This window comes from Mirounga angustirostris, unplaced genomic scaffold (genome assembly GCF_029215605.1).
Source record: "Mirounga angustirostris isolate CCGP_5_RB_7025 unplaced genomic scaffold, mMirAng1.0.hap1 SCAF_9, whole genome shotgun sequence".
Taxonomy (NCBI): domain Eukaryota; kingdom Metazoa; phylum Chordata; class Mammalia; order Carnivora; family Phocidae; genus Mirounga; species Mirounga angustirostris.
The window spans coordinates 143,197,488-143,212,098 of record NW_026991717.1 but is presented as its reverse complement, the minus strand read 5'-3'; the positions used below and the strand labels follow the sequence as shown (position 1 = coordinate 143,212,098).

Genomic DNA, 14,611 nt, shown 5'->3' with positions numbered 1-14,611 from the left:
GTCGTACTGGAGTGGATTGCAGGGTAAATAGCTTTCCCCCTGAGCAGGATGAGCTGAGTCTGGAGTCCACGTGGAAAATGAACAAGCAAAAATAGTCAAGAAGACTCTGAAAAAGAAGAGGAGGGAGCGGCCAGCCCCACCAGAGATCAAAATGTGTCATGGCCGCAGGAGAATGAGGGGAGGGCAGCGGAGGGCAGAGGTCACAAGCCACAGCACAAGGGGGGGTTTGTGCGTGGTCATGATGGTCAGCGAAGCTGGACAGATTGCACAGACGGCGTTGCTCATCTGAATAACAAGAAAGTCTGAGCCACCCCTTGACCACATAGCAGTTAAAAAGAAAGAGCTAAATGTAAACGAAGTTAAGCCATAAAAATGTACCAAAAATATTGGCGAATCCCTTGACATCGGAGTGGAAATGCCCAATAGGAAAATGGACAAAAGATGGGCGCCTGGGTGGCTCAGTCGGTTAAGCGTCTGCCTTCAGCTCAGGTCATGATCCCTGGGATCGAGCCCCACGTCGGGCTCCCTGCTCGGCAGGAAGCCTGCTTCTCCCTCTCCCACTCCCCCTGCTTGGGGGGGTGTCTCTCTCTGTCGAATAAATAAATAAAATCTTTAAAAAAAAAAAATGGACAAAAGACACAAGCCAAGAGTCAACCCAGACGAAATACAAAAGACCCATGAGTGCAGGGTCACCCGTAGTAAGAGAAATGCACATGAAAGTCATACAGAGATAACGAGTCCTCACCTACTGGATTTTGGAGAAGCCCACAGTGCGGTCACTTGCCGTGGTTGGCAAGTAGGGAGCAGGTGCCGGGGAAACGACACGGACCGCCGCCGTGGAGGCGCTCTGGCGCTCTTGGCATCCCAAGTACTTGTGCCCCCCGAGAAGCTATGCCCACCGGCTCCGCGATCAAGGCTATCTGCCAGAGCATGGCGTCTACCAGCAGAACTCTGGAAAGCGCCCAGTGTCCGCTCCAGGGGACCAGCCGGTGATGACACAACCCCACAGCGGACCGGGTGTGGCTGTTTAGAGGTTACGGCCTTGAGGTCGTTCATGCGCTGGTGTGGGAGGATCTCTACTGTCTGTTTTTAAGAGGAAAAACAGCAACATTCAGAACAGCTTCTGTGGTGTGACACCTCCGTGGGGGACACTGGGGAGAATCAATATCCGTATTTACAGAAACATTGGCGAACACCCGAGAAATGAGTAGTCGTGGGAGCCCAAAGGCAGGGGCGAATGCGGTGCGTTGGGGGCACACGCCAGGGGAAGCAGCTCCGGTATGTGTCTTTTAATGGCAGAATCAAGGTGAAAACACGACACTGAGGGAATAAGGGGCGTAAAAAGACACAGACATAAGCAGTCGTATGAGAAGTCCTGCCGGAATGTGAGGGGTAAAGGACGGGGTTTCAAGTTTAACCTAATTCATGTATGTTGGTGACCAATGACCCATAACATGATTCAAAATAAAACCAGATCTCCCCCCCTCCCCCGGTCAGGCAGGAACCAAGTTCCCTCCCCATGAATGACCCACATTCCACCTTTTATTTCTTTAGTATTCTTCCAAGAATATTTTGTAACCACGCACATGCGTGTTCTTGTGCTGATCATGTCCCTGGCACCTGGAGGGAGGGTCACACTGCCGTCCGCACGTGTGCTTGGTGAGCGGCGCTTGCGGGAGCCCAGGGAGCTGGTCCCACCGCCCACAGGCACTGTTACGGCCCAGCCGGGCATGCGCCCACTCCACGCCTGCCAGGCACGGGCCCCGCAGCCTCACGCATGAGGATGTGACCAGGCTGTGCCAGTCTGATGCAGAAGGGGGTCTCCAAGCATTTTATCATGGAAAGTTTCAAACATGGGAGTTTCCAGAACACAGTAAGCTCCCGGCACCTGTCTCGGTTTCAGCAGCTGCTCGCTCCCCGCTCTTCTGGCCGCATCCACAGCCCTGTCTGTTCCTGCCCTTTCACTGTTCTATCGGGTTTTTAAATGTACACACATCAAAATGCACAGTAAAGTTTGATACATCTTGACGGCCACATGGCATGCCACCCTGTAAAACTCAGGAACTGTCCACCACCCCCCAAAGTCCCCTTGGACCCCCTCGATCCTTGCTTCCCCCTGCAGGGGCAAATGTCTGATTTTCCCCCTGGACGCTACCCCGCCCGCTCTAGAGCTTCGTGCAGGTGAGACGGCACGGCGGGCGCCCTTCCTGCCTGCTGCCCTCTGTCCCCCGGAACAGGGACCCCACCCTTCACGGTCACACGCCGTCCCGTGGGGTGAGGATTCTGCACCTGGCACGTCCACTCCAGCTGGTGGACATTGGGGTTGTCGCAGGCTCTTTGCTAACGCGGCTCTCGCTGCCACGAACACGTGAGGAAGGTCCCTTGGGGACACACGTCTCCCCTCCCCCGGATGAGCCCTCCCGGTGGAAATGGCCGGGTCACGTGACCGGGGTATGTTTTACCTCCCAAGCAAGGGGCGCCTTCCCCAGCGCGGCGCCACGTCCCACCTGTGTGAGTGCCGCCGGGCTTCCCGTTTGGGCACGGGCGTGTCCCGCGGCCTCACTGCGGGGTCCCTGGTGGCTACCGGTGCTGAGCACTGCCCCGCGTGCCCCCTAAGTGCCTTGTGACAAACCGGTGGCACCGTGCTTCCCGCCGAGTCCTGTGCACGTGCTGCCCGCCCCCCTGGCTCTCCAGCGCCCTCACATCGGTGGTTCTCTGTGCGGGGGGTCGGTCCAGCAGAGCTGGGCAAGCGTCAGCAGCCCTCTGGGCGGTCGGTCCTGCTCTCCTTCTATGGTGTCCTTGGAATGGGCTCAAGCCGACTGCCCAAGCCCCTCCCTTTCTGCAGGCCGCTGTAGGGAGGGGAGGGGCCGCATCTGTCCAGGCTTGGGTTCCCCAAAGACTCAGCGCCTGGGCAGGGGAGCCGGGTGGAGGGGAGGGGCCGGAGATGGTGAGAAGAAGGTGGCCACGCCGGCAGCTTCAGACTCGTGACCGAGAAGCTGCGTGGTCAGGCGAATGGGGAAACGGAGCTTGTGCTGCAGGGGCGGGGGCGGGGGGCGGCTGGACTTGAGGTTCCAAGGGGGGTGCAGCTGTTGTGTGACCCGGGTGTGGGGGCGCAGGAGAAGGGGCCACGGAGCCCAGGGAAGGATGCTGGATGCATTTGCCTGCAGACCGTGGGATGTCCAGAGCCTTGGCCTCGGAGACTGGTTGAGGGGATGGCTCAGCGAGTGTGGAGGGGGAGCCTTCTGCGAGCAGAGGGACCTCAGGGCTCGGAGACCAGCGCAGAGAGGAAGGGAGGGTGGTTTACCCTTGGGGGGTGTGGGCCTCAAGAGATATGAGATTCTGTGAGAGGCAGTGGGGGGTAGAGATGTCCCTTCCTGGCCGGCTTGGGAGGGCAGATGGGAGGGGCACTCTGCAGGGGAAGCAGAGCTGGGAGCAACAGCCCCGCGGGACAGCGAGGCCGGGGGTCCGCGCCCTGGGACGCCAGCAACGAGGGGGTGAGACTCAGGTGCGGGCCACTGTGGAGGGTGTGGGCAGAATGGGTTTGGGCCCGTTGAGGGCAGTCCTCCCTGCACCGTGGTCTGGACACGGGACGGCGGCAGGCGGCTGTGCCCAGTGGCCCGTGGGCTGCCCAGCACGTTGGAGGGCGAAATGGAATCCTCAACAAACCTTACTGACAAGAAAACTGCAGTGGCCGGCCCAGATGTGAGCCTCCGCAAGCTTCTGAAACCCCGACTGTTAGGGGTTGAAGTGTGTCTCCAGAATTCCCGTGTGGGAGCCCTAACTCCCAGCACCTCGCACCATGACCGTACTTGGACGGAGGGTCTTTACAGAGGTGATCAAGTTAAAATGAGGTTCTAGGACGGGAGTCCTTATAAGAGGAGGCGATCAGGACACAGACTCGGGAGAGGACTGCGTCTCCACGCCCGGGAGAGAGGCCCCAGGAACAACCAGCCCTGCCGACACCCGGATCTCGGACTTCCAGCCTCGGGAATTTCGAGAATGTAAACGCCTGTGGTGCAAGCTGCCCAGGGCGTGGTGTCGTGTCCCTGTGTCTGCGGCACAGGGCGGGGAATAGGTTTCTCTGAGTATAGACTTTGTTCAAATTGCCGAAAGCAATGCCACCTGGCTCCAATCAGGGAGGTGAGTCCCTGCCCCCCTAGATTTCTGGGGATACCCCAGATCCGCTGAGATCTCTGCAGGGCCAGCCGCTAGCCAGGGCCTGCTGCCCTAGGCCCCCAGCCAGCTGTCCCCGCACTCCTCCCACAGCCGCCTGTGCTCGTGGAGACCCCTGTGGGGGACCCGGCCAGGGAGGATGAGGGCCGGGGGCAGGTGACCCTGTGGGGAGGCACAGGGCCCAACAGCGCCGGTCCCCAAACTGCAAACTGCTGTCGCCCGCAACCCAGCCCAGCCAACACTCCCAGGAGGAGCTCCACTTGCTCTGCGGGGCACTGTTGCCAAGGCCCTCGGCGCTGGGGCCCTTCTGAGCCACGGCTGGCCCCAGGGGAGGCAGCTGTGTTAGGCTTGCTGTCGTCCGCAGCAGAAGGGGCGGCCAGCATGTAGCGGCCGCTGCCCGTGTGCCCACCGGGCATGACCCCATTCGCCCCTCTGCAGAGGCGTGCCATGATTCCCATCTTACGCATGAGAAGACTGAGGCAGAACAGAACTGCCCTGGGGACCAGGACGAGGAGCAGGTGGCCCTCCCCGCGGGGTTCTGTGACAAGCAGAGGGCTGCTGTCCACGCTGGTGTTGGGGACGTCTAGTGGGCGTGCGTGGGAGAGGCCCAGACCCGTTTTCCCTTTGATAGGGACAAAGGAGGTGCGGCGGAACCAGGAAATACCCGGGAAGCAGGGGGTCGCAGGGAAGGGAGGAACAGCCCTTCCCTACCACTAGTCCTCGTGCAGATGGCCGAGCACTCCATCCTCCACTTAGAAGTTGGCCCAGATTTTAGGGGTCGGTTTCTGTGGGGGTCTACTGGGAAGATAGTGCTGGTGGAGGAGGGGGATAGGAGGGAGGAGGAGGCCCCAGGCCCTTCCACGTGCCTCAGTTTACCATCCCGCCAGTGGGTCAGGCTGGATGGCTCCAGCCCCAGAGGCGTGGGTGATGGAGCCGGCAGTGAGCTGAGTGTGGGTACCTCATATCAGCCCCCTCCCAGGCCAGCCCCTCCCCCTAAGGGGGCCTCTCCATGCCCTCCCCCCCCCCCCGGTTGGCTTGGCAACAGCCGGTTCTGAGAAGGCCCAACTGGTAACATGACTGGGTCTCCCTGCAGGTCAGTGGCGCTGGTCCAGGAGGAGGGCTCAGTGGGAGGCAGGCTGCGTGGGGGAGGGGAGGTGCCGGGCACCACCGCCAGGAAGCAATGACCCGCATTTGGGGCAAGGACTGGTAAGGCCTCAAAGTATAGCCCCAAACCCAGCAGCCTTTTGAGCGCCAGCTCAGCTCGGCACCACCCTTGGGGACCCCATGCAAGTACGGTTCCCCCTGCCCTGCCCTTGGGTCTGCTTTGGCTCTTCTTGGGGGACACTTTGGCCAGGACGAGGCTTGGGACACACACGAGAGGCCATCTGCTCATCTGCCCCGGGCCCGGTGAAAAGGCACAGCTCAAGGGAACGCTCAGAGAGCCCCAGCTCCACATTCCCATGCAAGGGCTGAGCAGGGGCTGGGACGCCCACCCACGCCCAGCTGTCAGCTCTGACACCAGCCTGATCTGGTTCAGGGCTCTAGAACCCCCACGGGGCCAGGCCTGCCCAGCCACTGCCCAGCTTCATCCCCAGTCCCCGGGGCTCTCTAGAGGTCAGGGAGGGCCCCACAGGGTGAGGGTGGGGCCAGGAGCGACACATCCCCTCCAAGCCTTGCCCACCTCTCGCCCAAATCCTGGCCTCTGAGGGCCCAGTCCCACCCCGAGGGAGGTGGGGTACATATGAGTTGTGGTGGGAAGGAAAAAGGCAAAGGGCATGTGGGGGGCAGGTGGGGGGGGCCCAGGAGTTGCGGTTGGACAGGAGGTAGACAGGAGGACCCAAGACCAGAGGATCAGGAAGCCTCAGATCCAAGCTCGAGGGCCTGTGGCTGCTCAGCAGATTCCCCCATAGCCCCCCGCACAAGAAACTAGGGTCCCCTCACCAGGTCCCAGCCTGCATCCTGCCCCCCCACGCCCCAGGGCAGGGAGGGCAGCCTGAGGAAAGAGGGTGTGCTACCTGTCCATAGCCCTGCCCTAGCCCACGCCCCCCGCAATGGGGCACAGCAGGTGATGCCATCTGAGACAGGGTCCCCAGAGTGGCCACTGCCCACCTAGGACCCTCCCCTGCCCCCGGGGCCTCTTCTGCCCCCACCGGCCCAGAACAGCAGGGCCCACACTTCCCACACACACTTGGAGATGCACACGCTCCCGTCCCCAGGAATAACCCCGGCCATCTCCACCTGGGGCAGACTTTATTAGCACTGTGAGCATGAAGACGATGATGGGCACACAGGAGGACAGCTCTGGCTTCCGACTGTCATGGCAAACAAAACCTCCCGCCAGACGCTAAGCACAAACCACCGTCCTCTGGGTCACTGGGCGCAGCCCACCCCCGGGGCAGAGCAGATGAGGCCGCGGGGAGGCGGCGGGACGGGCCCAGGAGGACCCAACACAGCAGGCTCCCCTGGGACGGCATCCACACGCCCCTTTACTACACATTCCCACACAATTGTGTGTTAAATATATAGAGATTTCGTCTGAACTGTGTTGGTTATCACATTAAAAACTAACCACTTGTCTTTACATTAACTTCACAGTAACTGTTTGCAGAAGACAATGAATCCAGTGTCGATAAGTCAGGACAGGAAAGTAAGTTCCTTCCCCCATGGAACCCCTGGGGAAAACCAGGGCCGCCGGCGGCGCTGTGGGTATGGCTCGGCCTCGCCATTTACTAGACACACGCACATGCGCGTGCACGCACACACACACACACACGGAAACCTGATCATGGAGGAGGTGACACGGAGCGTGAGGTAACCCTTCCAGAGGTGCGGGGCCCAGAGCCAGGATGATCACAAGCAGGGGGCCCCTTGCCCGGTGTGCTGTGTGGTCTGCATCCAGGCCAGGGCCTCGGAGTCCCAAGCACCAGGAGAGGCCCTGCACCGCACGGTGGGCTGCCCGCACAGCCGGAGAGCCGAGGGTGTGCAGGGAGACGGCCCCTTCTGCCCGCCTGCTGTGAAGGCCACCGGTCGTTTCACTCCAGACCGGGCAGACAAATAAATACGACATCAAGTGTTGCCAGGAGACGAGAAAATAACTTAAGCTTGGCTGGACTCTGTCCTAATGCCTCCAGTCAGTGGACATCAGGAGTCCAGGGGGCTCTGCCACGTGCAGGACCCCCAGAAGCAGGGGCAAGCCCCCGCCTGCCCTCGCCCCTTGCCATCATCACGGAGATTCTGGCAGCAAGATTTGCTGGGTGACCCCCACCAACTGCAAATGCAGAGGTCTTTCGGGGTCCAGGAGCTGTGGGTGACAGTGGGGGGCTATGCCCCCAGCCCAGCAGGTGCTTGTCCCCTCCCTGTTCGATGGCAGCTTCCACCTAGGCCCCACTGGAGGGAAGGGAAAGCCTGCAAACATCGCCCCTAGTAGAGAGAGCAGCTTCTGGCCCCCAGCTCAGTGCTCCGTAAACGACCGGCACTCCGGGGAGACCCTGAGCAGGCAAACCGGTGACCTCAGGGTGAGCCCCACAGCAGCCCGGTAGCAGCTGGCGATACTCAAGGCCCCTCCGGGCCCCACCCAGGGGATGCTCAGACGCGCCCTGGACCCCGGGCCCAGGCAGGGAAGCAGCACGGCCCTCGCCTGCAGGCAGATAGCCGGCAACCTCGGGGAGGCTCTCTGCATCTAAAGAGAATCATATCCAAATTGTGACTCCCTCTCTCCGACCGAGTTACAGTGTGGTCAGGATCAGAAGCTCTGGAGGACCCACCTCCCACCCCAGCACCTGGAACTCAAGAGCCCTTCAGCGTCTGGCTGGTTCTGCTTCTGCAGCCCCGCCACACCAGCTGTGCCCTGAGTCCCCCGCCTGCACGCCCTGGGCCCAGGGCCTCCCGCGGAGGCTCCTGAGGCCACCCACCAGGAGGGGCCTGTTCCATCCAAGTGCCGTTTTCGGGACACGCTGACAACTTCTGTGGTGTGTTCATTCTCTACCAAGCCTGGGGCCAGGCTCACCAGGGTATGCCCGCGTGAGTCAGTGAGGGTCAGGAAAGCCCCCGCTGAGAGGACTGCAGAACGTCCTCGGGCCAAGGAGGCTGGGCGGGAGCCCTTGGGACAGGGCCCTTGGGACACCCCCTGGAGCTGACACAGGGGATGGAGAGGAAGACAGAGTTCAAAGTCAGGGCACAGCTGGGGGCAGGAATCAGTTGGGGGGGGGGAGCAAAGCGTGGAAGAGGGCAGCCCAAGCCAGACCAAGTGACCCCGAGCCTGAGCCTGTGGTCCAGGGGCAGCAGCGGCCTTTCTGCTGGCAGCTGCGGCACCGGGCTGCCCCCCACCCCCCACCAGCTCCCATCCCTCCTGCTGCGTCCCAGCGGCCCACCTGGGAGGTCCCTCCCCGTCCTCCCACGCCGCACAGGGCCGGGTCACACCAGCAGGGACTTGACCAGGCCGCAGTGGAATTTTCGGACGTGGCGGTAGAGGTCCCCGGACTGCGTGAAGCGGCGCTCGCACCAGCGGCAGGCGTGCGGCTTCTCGCGCGTGTGCACCACGGCGTGGCGGCTCAGGTTGTGCGAGTACTGGAAGCTCTTACCGCACTGCGCGCACGTGTAGGGCTTCTCGCCCGAGTGCGTGCGCTCGTGCCTCTTGAGCGTGTACGTGCAGGAGAAGGTCTTCCCGCACAGCGGGCAGGTGGGCACTGGGCCGTCGGGCGACAGGCGCGCCCGGGCGCCGTCCGGCTCGCGGAAGTGGGCACCGAGGTGCAGCTGCAGCACGTGGGCGCTGGGGAACAGCTTGCTGCACAGCGGGCAGACGCAGAGGTGCCCGCCGGCCCCCCGCTCCGCATCCAGCTCCCGCTCCCCGCCGCCCGCCCCGCCCCCCCGCAGCGGCTCCACGCCCACTGCCCGGCGCTTGGCCGCAGGAGCACAGCGGGGCTGCGGGGGGCTGGGGGGGCTGCGAGGGCCGCTGCCGTCCTCCGGTTCCGACAGCGAGTCCCGCGAGTCCCTCACTAGTCGCTGCACGCAGTGTCGCATCTGGCTGCAGGGGGGGGTCTGAAGGACACAGGGTGGAGGGACTGGCTCCCGCCCGGGGCTCGGCTTCAGTGACAGGTCCAGGGCCCGGTCTGAGTCCCCGGGGGCCGGCCAGGGCGGGCGCCCGGGCGCTGGCGCAGGGAGGGCGCCGACCCCAGCCCGGGGCGGCCTGGCCTTCTGCGCGGCCGGGCAGAGCTCCGGGGCCCGCGGGGGCTGGGGGCGCGGGGGCTGGCCTGGCGGCTCGGCCGGGGCGGCGGGGGCCCCCCGGTGCAGCGCGCGGCCCCCGTCCCTGAGCCTGCCCCTGCAGACCTCGACGACGTCGTGCATGTGCAGGTAGCCGGCGGCGGCCAGGACGTCCTCCACCGGCAGGCTGCGCAGGTCCAGGCGGCCCTCGTACATGAAGTCCAGCAGGCGGCCGAAGGCGGGCGCCGTGACCACGTCGCCGTTGAGCCGCACCGCGTCGCGGCTGCCCGCAGGCCGGTCCCTGTAGAAGAGATGGAAGGAGACGCTGCACGCGGCCAGCACCGCGCGGTGGGCCGGGAAGCGCGCGGCGCCCACCAGCACCGTGCAGTCGCACAGGAAGCCGTGCTGGCGCTGCTGCCGCAGGCGGCCCAGCAGCCGCGCGCCGTGCTCGGGGAAGTCCATGTCGCCGCGGGCCCCGGCACCTGCCCCGAGCAGGAAAACTCGATCGAAAGGGAACAGAAGCCGCCGGCCGCGGGGCGGGCCCCGGGGCGCGAACCTGCGCGCGTCCCCGCCGGGCCGCCCCTGAACTCCACTCCGCGGTGCCGCCCGCCGCGTCCCCCGACGCCCGCGTCGCCGCCCGCCCGCCGCCTGGCCCTCCGCCGCCGCCGCCGCCGCCGCCGCCCCCATTTATGGCAGCGCGGCCGCGGGGAGCGGGCCGGCGGGCGGGCGGGGCCGGCGCCCGCCCTCCGCGCTCACCTCCGCCGTCCCGCGCGGCTCTCCGGCCGCCGCCCGCGCCGCGCACCCTCCCCGGTGCGGCCCCGGTGCGCGGGGCTCCGGGCAGCGTGCCCCGGCGGGGAGGGCGCGGGACGGGAGGGCGCCGGGCGGGGCGCGCTCCAACTTGGCCGGCCAGACAGCGCCCGCCGCTCGCCCCGCCCCGGAGAGAGCGAAACTCGGGGCGGGGGCTGGAGGGGGCGGGCCGAGGCGACTTCCCGGAGCGGCGGAACCGCTGAGGTCACCCTCGCCGCCCCTTCCCGGCCCGCCCCGCCTCGCCCAGCCGGCCGGCGAGCCGCCAGCTGGGGCACCGGGGTGGGAGGGGATGAGGGGCGCGGCGGGGGAGGGGGCTCTCGCGATATTTGCCGCCTGGGCCTGGGCGTCTACCCCCCCCCGCCCCCACGGGGTCCCAAATGCGCCCCTCTGCTAAGGAACCCCTTCCGAGGACCGGCTCCTTTCCGGGCCCGCGCTGGGGCTGTCACCCGAGGGCGCACTTTGCGGGGCGCTGGCCGTGGGAGGAAGGAGAGGACACATGGAGGGGGTCGTAAATTTTGAAAAGATGACGCCCCTTCTTCGTTGAAAGCCTCTTCTTAAATTGGAGTCAGTTTGGCTGGTGCCTTCTTCCAAACACTTAAGCGGGATCTCCACGGCAGAGTCCACAACAGGGGACTCCCACCCTGGCAGCGGAGCCTAGCGCAACCTCTGCAGGGGGCCGGGCACCCTGAGCTCTGTGTCCCAGAGCCCCAGGGACAGGGCACGATTCTGCAGACGTGGCGGATAGGCCGACAAACGCCTGTCAGTCGGAGGCCCAAGCGCCCGGAGTCCAGAGCAGGCAGAAAAGTGTTTAGGGAGGGGGAGAGCCTGCGGAGGGGTGGAGTTGGCACCCTGGGGACAAGGGGCAAGAGCAGCCTGAAGGTGTCAGGGGGCATCTAGTCCTGCTGAGAGAAGGAAATAACCTGAGGGAAATAGAAAGCAATGATTTTGGAGAAGTTGGGGCCCCAGGGGTGGGGGAGACTGTTGGCTGGCAGTCTCTTCCCAGGGCAGTGATCTAAAGGGGCTGCCCTTGATGGAGCAGAGTCCAGGCACTGAGCATTGCTCAGCATCCTTTCCCAGCAATGCAGCTAGCTAGATGCTCTCATCATTACACCCGTTTGCGGGGGAATGGGGGTAGTGAGGGAAGGGCCCACGGCCACGCAGCGGCCATAGGGCAGGCGGTAAGTCCCTGAACCGGGATTTGAATCCCGACAGGCTCCTGAATTCCCACCTGCACTGCCCGCAGCCCCAGAGATGGAGGCTGGGCTGGGGAGGAGGAGCCCCAGCCAGGGGTGGGGGGCAGGTGGAAAGGAGGCCTGGACTAGGGGTTACAGAGGGTGGGACCTCAGGCTGCAGGAGGAGTGGGAAGGCCTTCAGCCCAGCTCCTCAGGAGGAGGGAGCGGCCCCTGTGGGATGGGGGGGGGCGGTGTGAGCCACCCAGGGGTCCTAGTCAAATCCTCGGGTTGGGGACCTGAGGAGGGGCCCGGCACGGCTGGTATCTCAAGTCTGTGGGAAGGAAAGCCACATTTTTATACTCAAACATTATTTCTTAGTCATTTGAAGTTCACATCTGATTGGACATCCTGCATTTTTCTTTCCTAAATCTGGCCAGCACCGTTGGAACCCTGAACTCACACTGCACTCAGCCACTGAGACTGCCCTGGCTCCTGAGGTCTGTCCACTCTGCACAACACCCCCCCCCCACCAGCCTCAAGGAGGGCCAGCCCCCCTGGCCCAGGCCCCCAGCAGGAGGAGCCGGATTCAGGTCAGGTCAGAGTGAACCCTGATGGACGGCCCCCGGGGGTCCTGTCTGGCTTACAGCCTGCCCGCTGCCCCTCCCAAGCTCAGACACAACACTCGACCTCCTTGAACCTTGAAATCCTCATCTGCAAAGTGGAAGGTTAACTATAGGGCCCTGGGGTTCCCACTGTGTTCCCCCAGAGAGCCCTCCCTGGCTCCTCCCCCATTTCTGTCTTTGTTCCCAGGGCCCCACCCCCGACAGCGGTCTTCACTGACCACCGCAGCTAAGAGCCCCCCAGGCCCACCTTCTCCTTTCTCCGCTTGAGCCTTCTCTAGAGCATTCCCCAGGTCCCGAGACCGCACGACCTCAAGGTTTTCCCGCGGTCTCCTTGATGCTAAGAAGCTGGCTGGGCACAAAATGGGGGTTCAGTACATGTCTCGAGTGAACGCAGTGGCTTCTGTGAGGGATGTCCATCCAAATCCTGACTGCTCCGGGGCGCCTACCCGTCCAGTGTTGCTTCCCCAGGTCGGGCCCCAGAGGCCACGGAGGCAGGGAGGGAGGCCGGCCATCCTGGGGCTCTGGGCAGACAGCTCCCCAGGCGGGCCAGAGTGAGGCCCTGGGGCGGGCAGAGTGTCCTGGCCTGCCCTGCCTGGCTAGTGGGACAAAGCTCTCCTTGGGGCCCTGACCGAGGCTGCGGGGCGCGGAGAGGGGCCGAAGCAGGTTAGAACGCTGCCTGCGGAAGCCGGGGAGGCCCGCCCAGGTAGGGATGAGCTAGAGCGGGAGGAGGGGCTTCACTGCTGGGAGTGGGAAGGCCCGGGTTAAGTGCCCCTGGCCCACCCCCCACTCCCCAGGAGGGGCTGTCCCAGGCAGCCCCTGGAAGGCACTTGGGAGCTGCCGCCCCCGCCCCCCTGCCCTCGGATCCCCTCTCCGGCCCATCGCGGTCTCGGGCACGGGGATGACAGGAGGCCACCGCAGTGGTGCAGGCAGAGCCTCCGTGGACGCAGCTGGCCAGGCGGCCATCTGGCCGGGGAGCTGCCCCCGGGCCCCGCCCTACAGCTGCTGCTGAGACCCGGCGGGGGTGCCAGCCTGCAAGTCCGGCCCGATGGCTGGCAGCTGCAGAAGGTGACAGGGCCCGAGGTCCCTGAGCTCCAGGGGTGGAGGGGAGGCAGCCACCCTCCTGGAGACTGCTACAGCAGTTTTTGTTGGAAACATCTGGCCAAGGGGCTCCCCAGAGGCCCCAGCGTTGGCTGGGGCGGGCTGACAGTGGGTCCCCATCTTGCCATTCTATCCGAGGTGCAGAGGGGGTGTTCTTGAGGGAAGCAGAAGAGAGGCCAGAGGAGGAGAGGGTTGGCCCTGCCTGCGGGGCTGCCCCAGTCCCAGGGCAGGCTCACACAGAGGCGCAGACGGGACTGGGGGCTGCGGAGATGGGGCGTGGGGCTCGCGGCAGGTCTCCGGCACTTGGTGGGCACCAGAGCTCCGTGCAGAGCAGGCAGGGAGGCCTCCTGGACACAGGCCAGCGGCCGATCAGCCGGGAGGTTTTGGACCACCTCGATGCAGCCTCCTGGCCAAGATGCCTTTCCTCAAATGGCCACGGGGCTCCAGCGAGGTCACATCTTCCATGAGAGGGCACCCTCCCAGACCCCGCCCCCCCATTCTCTTCTTGTCCTGGGCCTTCTCCATAGCCCTGCCAGGCCAGGATGGGGGCAGGTATGGACACCCTTCCTGGGAGAGCAGTGGGTAGGTGGGACAGTCCCTGAGGGGCCCCAGGGGCCCACCGGGAAGGTTCGCAGGGTAAGGGATGGACAGATGCAGGACATCTGGTGGCTGAGCCTCAGGGCCGGTGTTGGGTCCCAGAAGCGTGGATGACTGGTCCAGGCCTCTCCCTCGGTTTCCTGGAGGCAAGGCCCTGCCTGGGGGTACTCAGAGCTGAGAGTGCTGAGCTGGGTTGGGGAGAGGGGCAGCGGGGCCAAGGGGAGGAACTGGCAGTCACTTCCCCCTGAGCAGGGGAGACTGCCTCTGCCCCAGATGAAGTATCTATACCTCCCAGGCTGAACTCTGACCCAGAATGAAGAACAAAAATGCCCCTCTCCCCCACAAAATACAAACCGACTCCAGGAGGATAACTCTCAAGAGTCTTCCTTTTACAAAAGGATTACTATCAACTTAGAGGCCTCAGGGATGGGGGGAGGGGCCGCTGCTGGAGAAACTTCTGGCTCTAGCCGAGCGCTGGGCCCAGGGAGGGGTCAGGTTTGGGGAGTCATCAGCAGCGTCCTGGGAATCCCTAGGTGGAGGGGACTGGGGTCCCCCTGGCTTGTCAGCCTCTCAGCCTTGCGCCGCCCCCCCCCCCCCCCCAGGTGGACAGCAGGGAGGGGCCTGGGCTGCCTCTGTTCTGACAGCCCTTCTCAGGTGTCTGAACCCCCTCTGGGTGTCTGTCCAGCTCAGGGCAGGCAACCCAGGCCAGGTGTGTCCAATGAAGCCGAGGACCCCGCGGATGCCCAGCCACGGCCCCTGTGGCCCTCTGCTGCCTCTGTCACCATGTGAAGTCTCCCATCTGCTTTCGTAGAGCTGTCCCTGTCTTTCCTAGGGGCAAGGGGAAGGTCTTGGAAGCCCCTCTCCAGGGATGGAGGGCCCTGCCCAGGGCCGGGTGGTCTTTCAGCACAGGGGCCGATGACCCCTTCCTCCCGAGCCTTCCCT

At 64.5% G+C, this 14,611-nt stretch overlaps 1 protein-coding gene across 4 annotated transcripts; it reads right to left on the bottom strand.

Moving 5' to 3' along the window:
• Nucleotides 1-6,382: 6,382 nt before the first annotated feature.
• On the bottom strand, nt 6,383-12,638 carry ZBTB42 (zinc finger and BTB domain containing 42). 4 transcript variants are annotated; one of them, XM_064571683.1, is made up of 3 exons: nt 12,222-12,638; nt 8,593-9,673; nt 6,383-8,305 (listed from the first exon to the last, which is right to left on the bottom strand). In XM_064571683.1, exons 2-3 carry the CDS (start codon nt 9,586-9,588, stop codon nt 7,916-7,918), a joined length of 1,386 nt encoding a protein of 461 aa, XP_064427753.1. In that variant the 5' UTR covers nt 9,589-9,673; nt 12,222-12,638; the 3' UTR covers nt 6,383-7,915. The 4 variants fall into 4 exon arrangements, with proteins under 4 accessions (XP_064427753.1, XP_064427751.1, XP_064427750.1 ...); XM_064571681.1 differs by lacking the exon at nt 12,222-12,638 and having other exon boundaries at nt 6,383-7,852; nt 8,085-8,305; nt 8,593-10,035; XM_064571680.1 differs by lacking the exon at nt 12,222-12,638 and having other exon boundaries at nt 8,593-10,031.
• Nucleotides 12,639-14,611: the final 1,973 nt, after the last annotated feature.

Bases quoted from the DNA above. Each gene is read 5' to 3' on its own strand.
- ZBTB42 (XM_064571680.1), bottom strand. From the start codon at position 9,834: ATGGACTTCCCCGAGCACGGCGCGCGGCTGCTGGGCCGCCTGCGGCAG. The intron at 8,306-8,592 runs GTGTGACCCGGC...CCCCTGTGTCAG, and splicing joins GCCTGGTCAAGTCCCTGCTG to CTCCAGGGGGTGTCCCAAGG.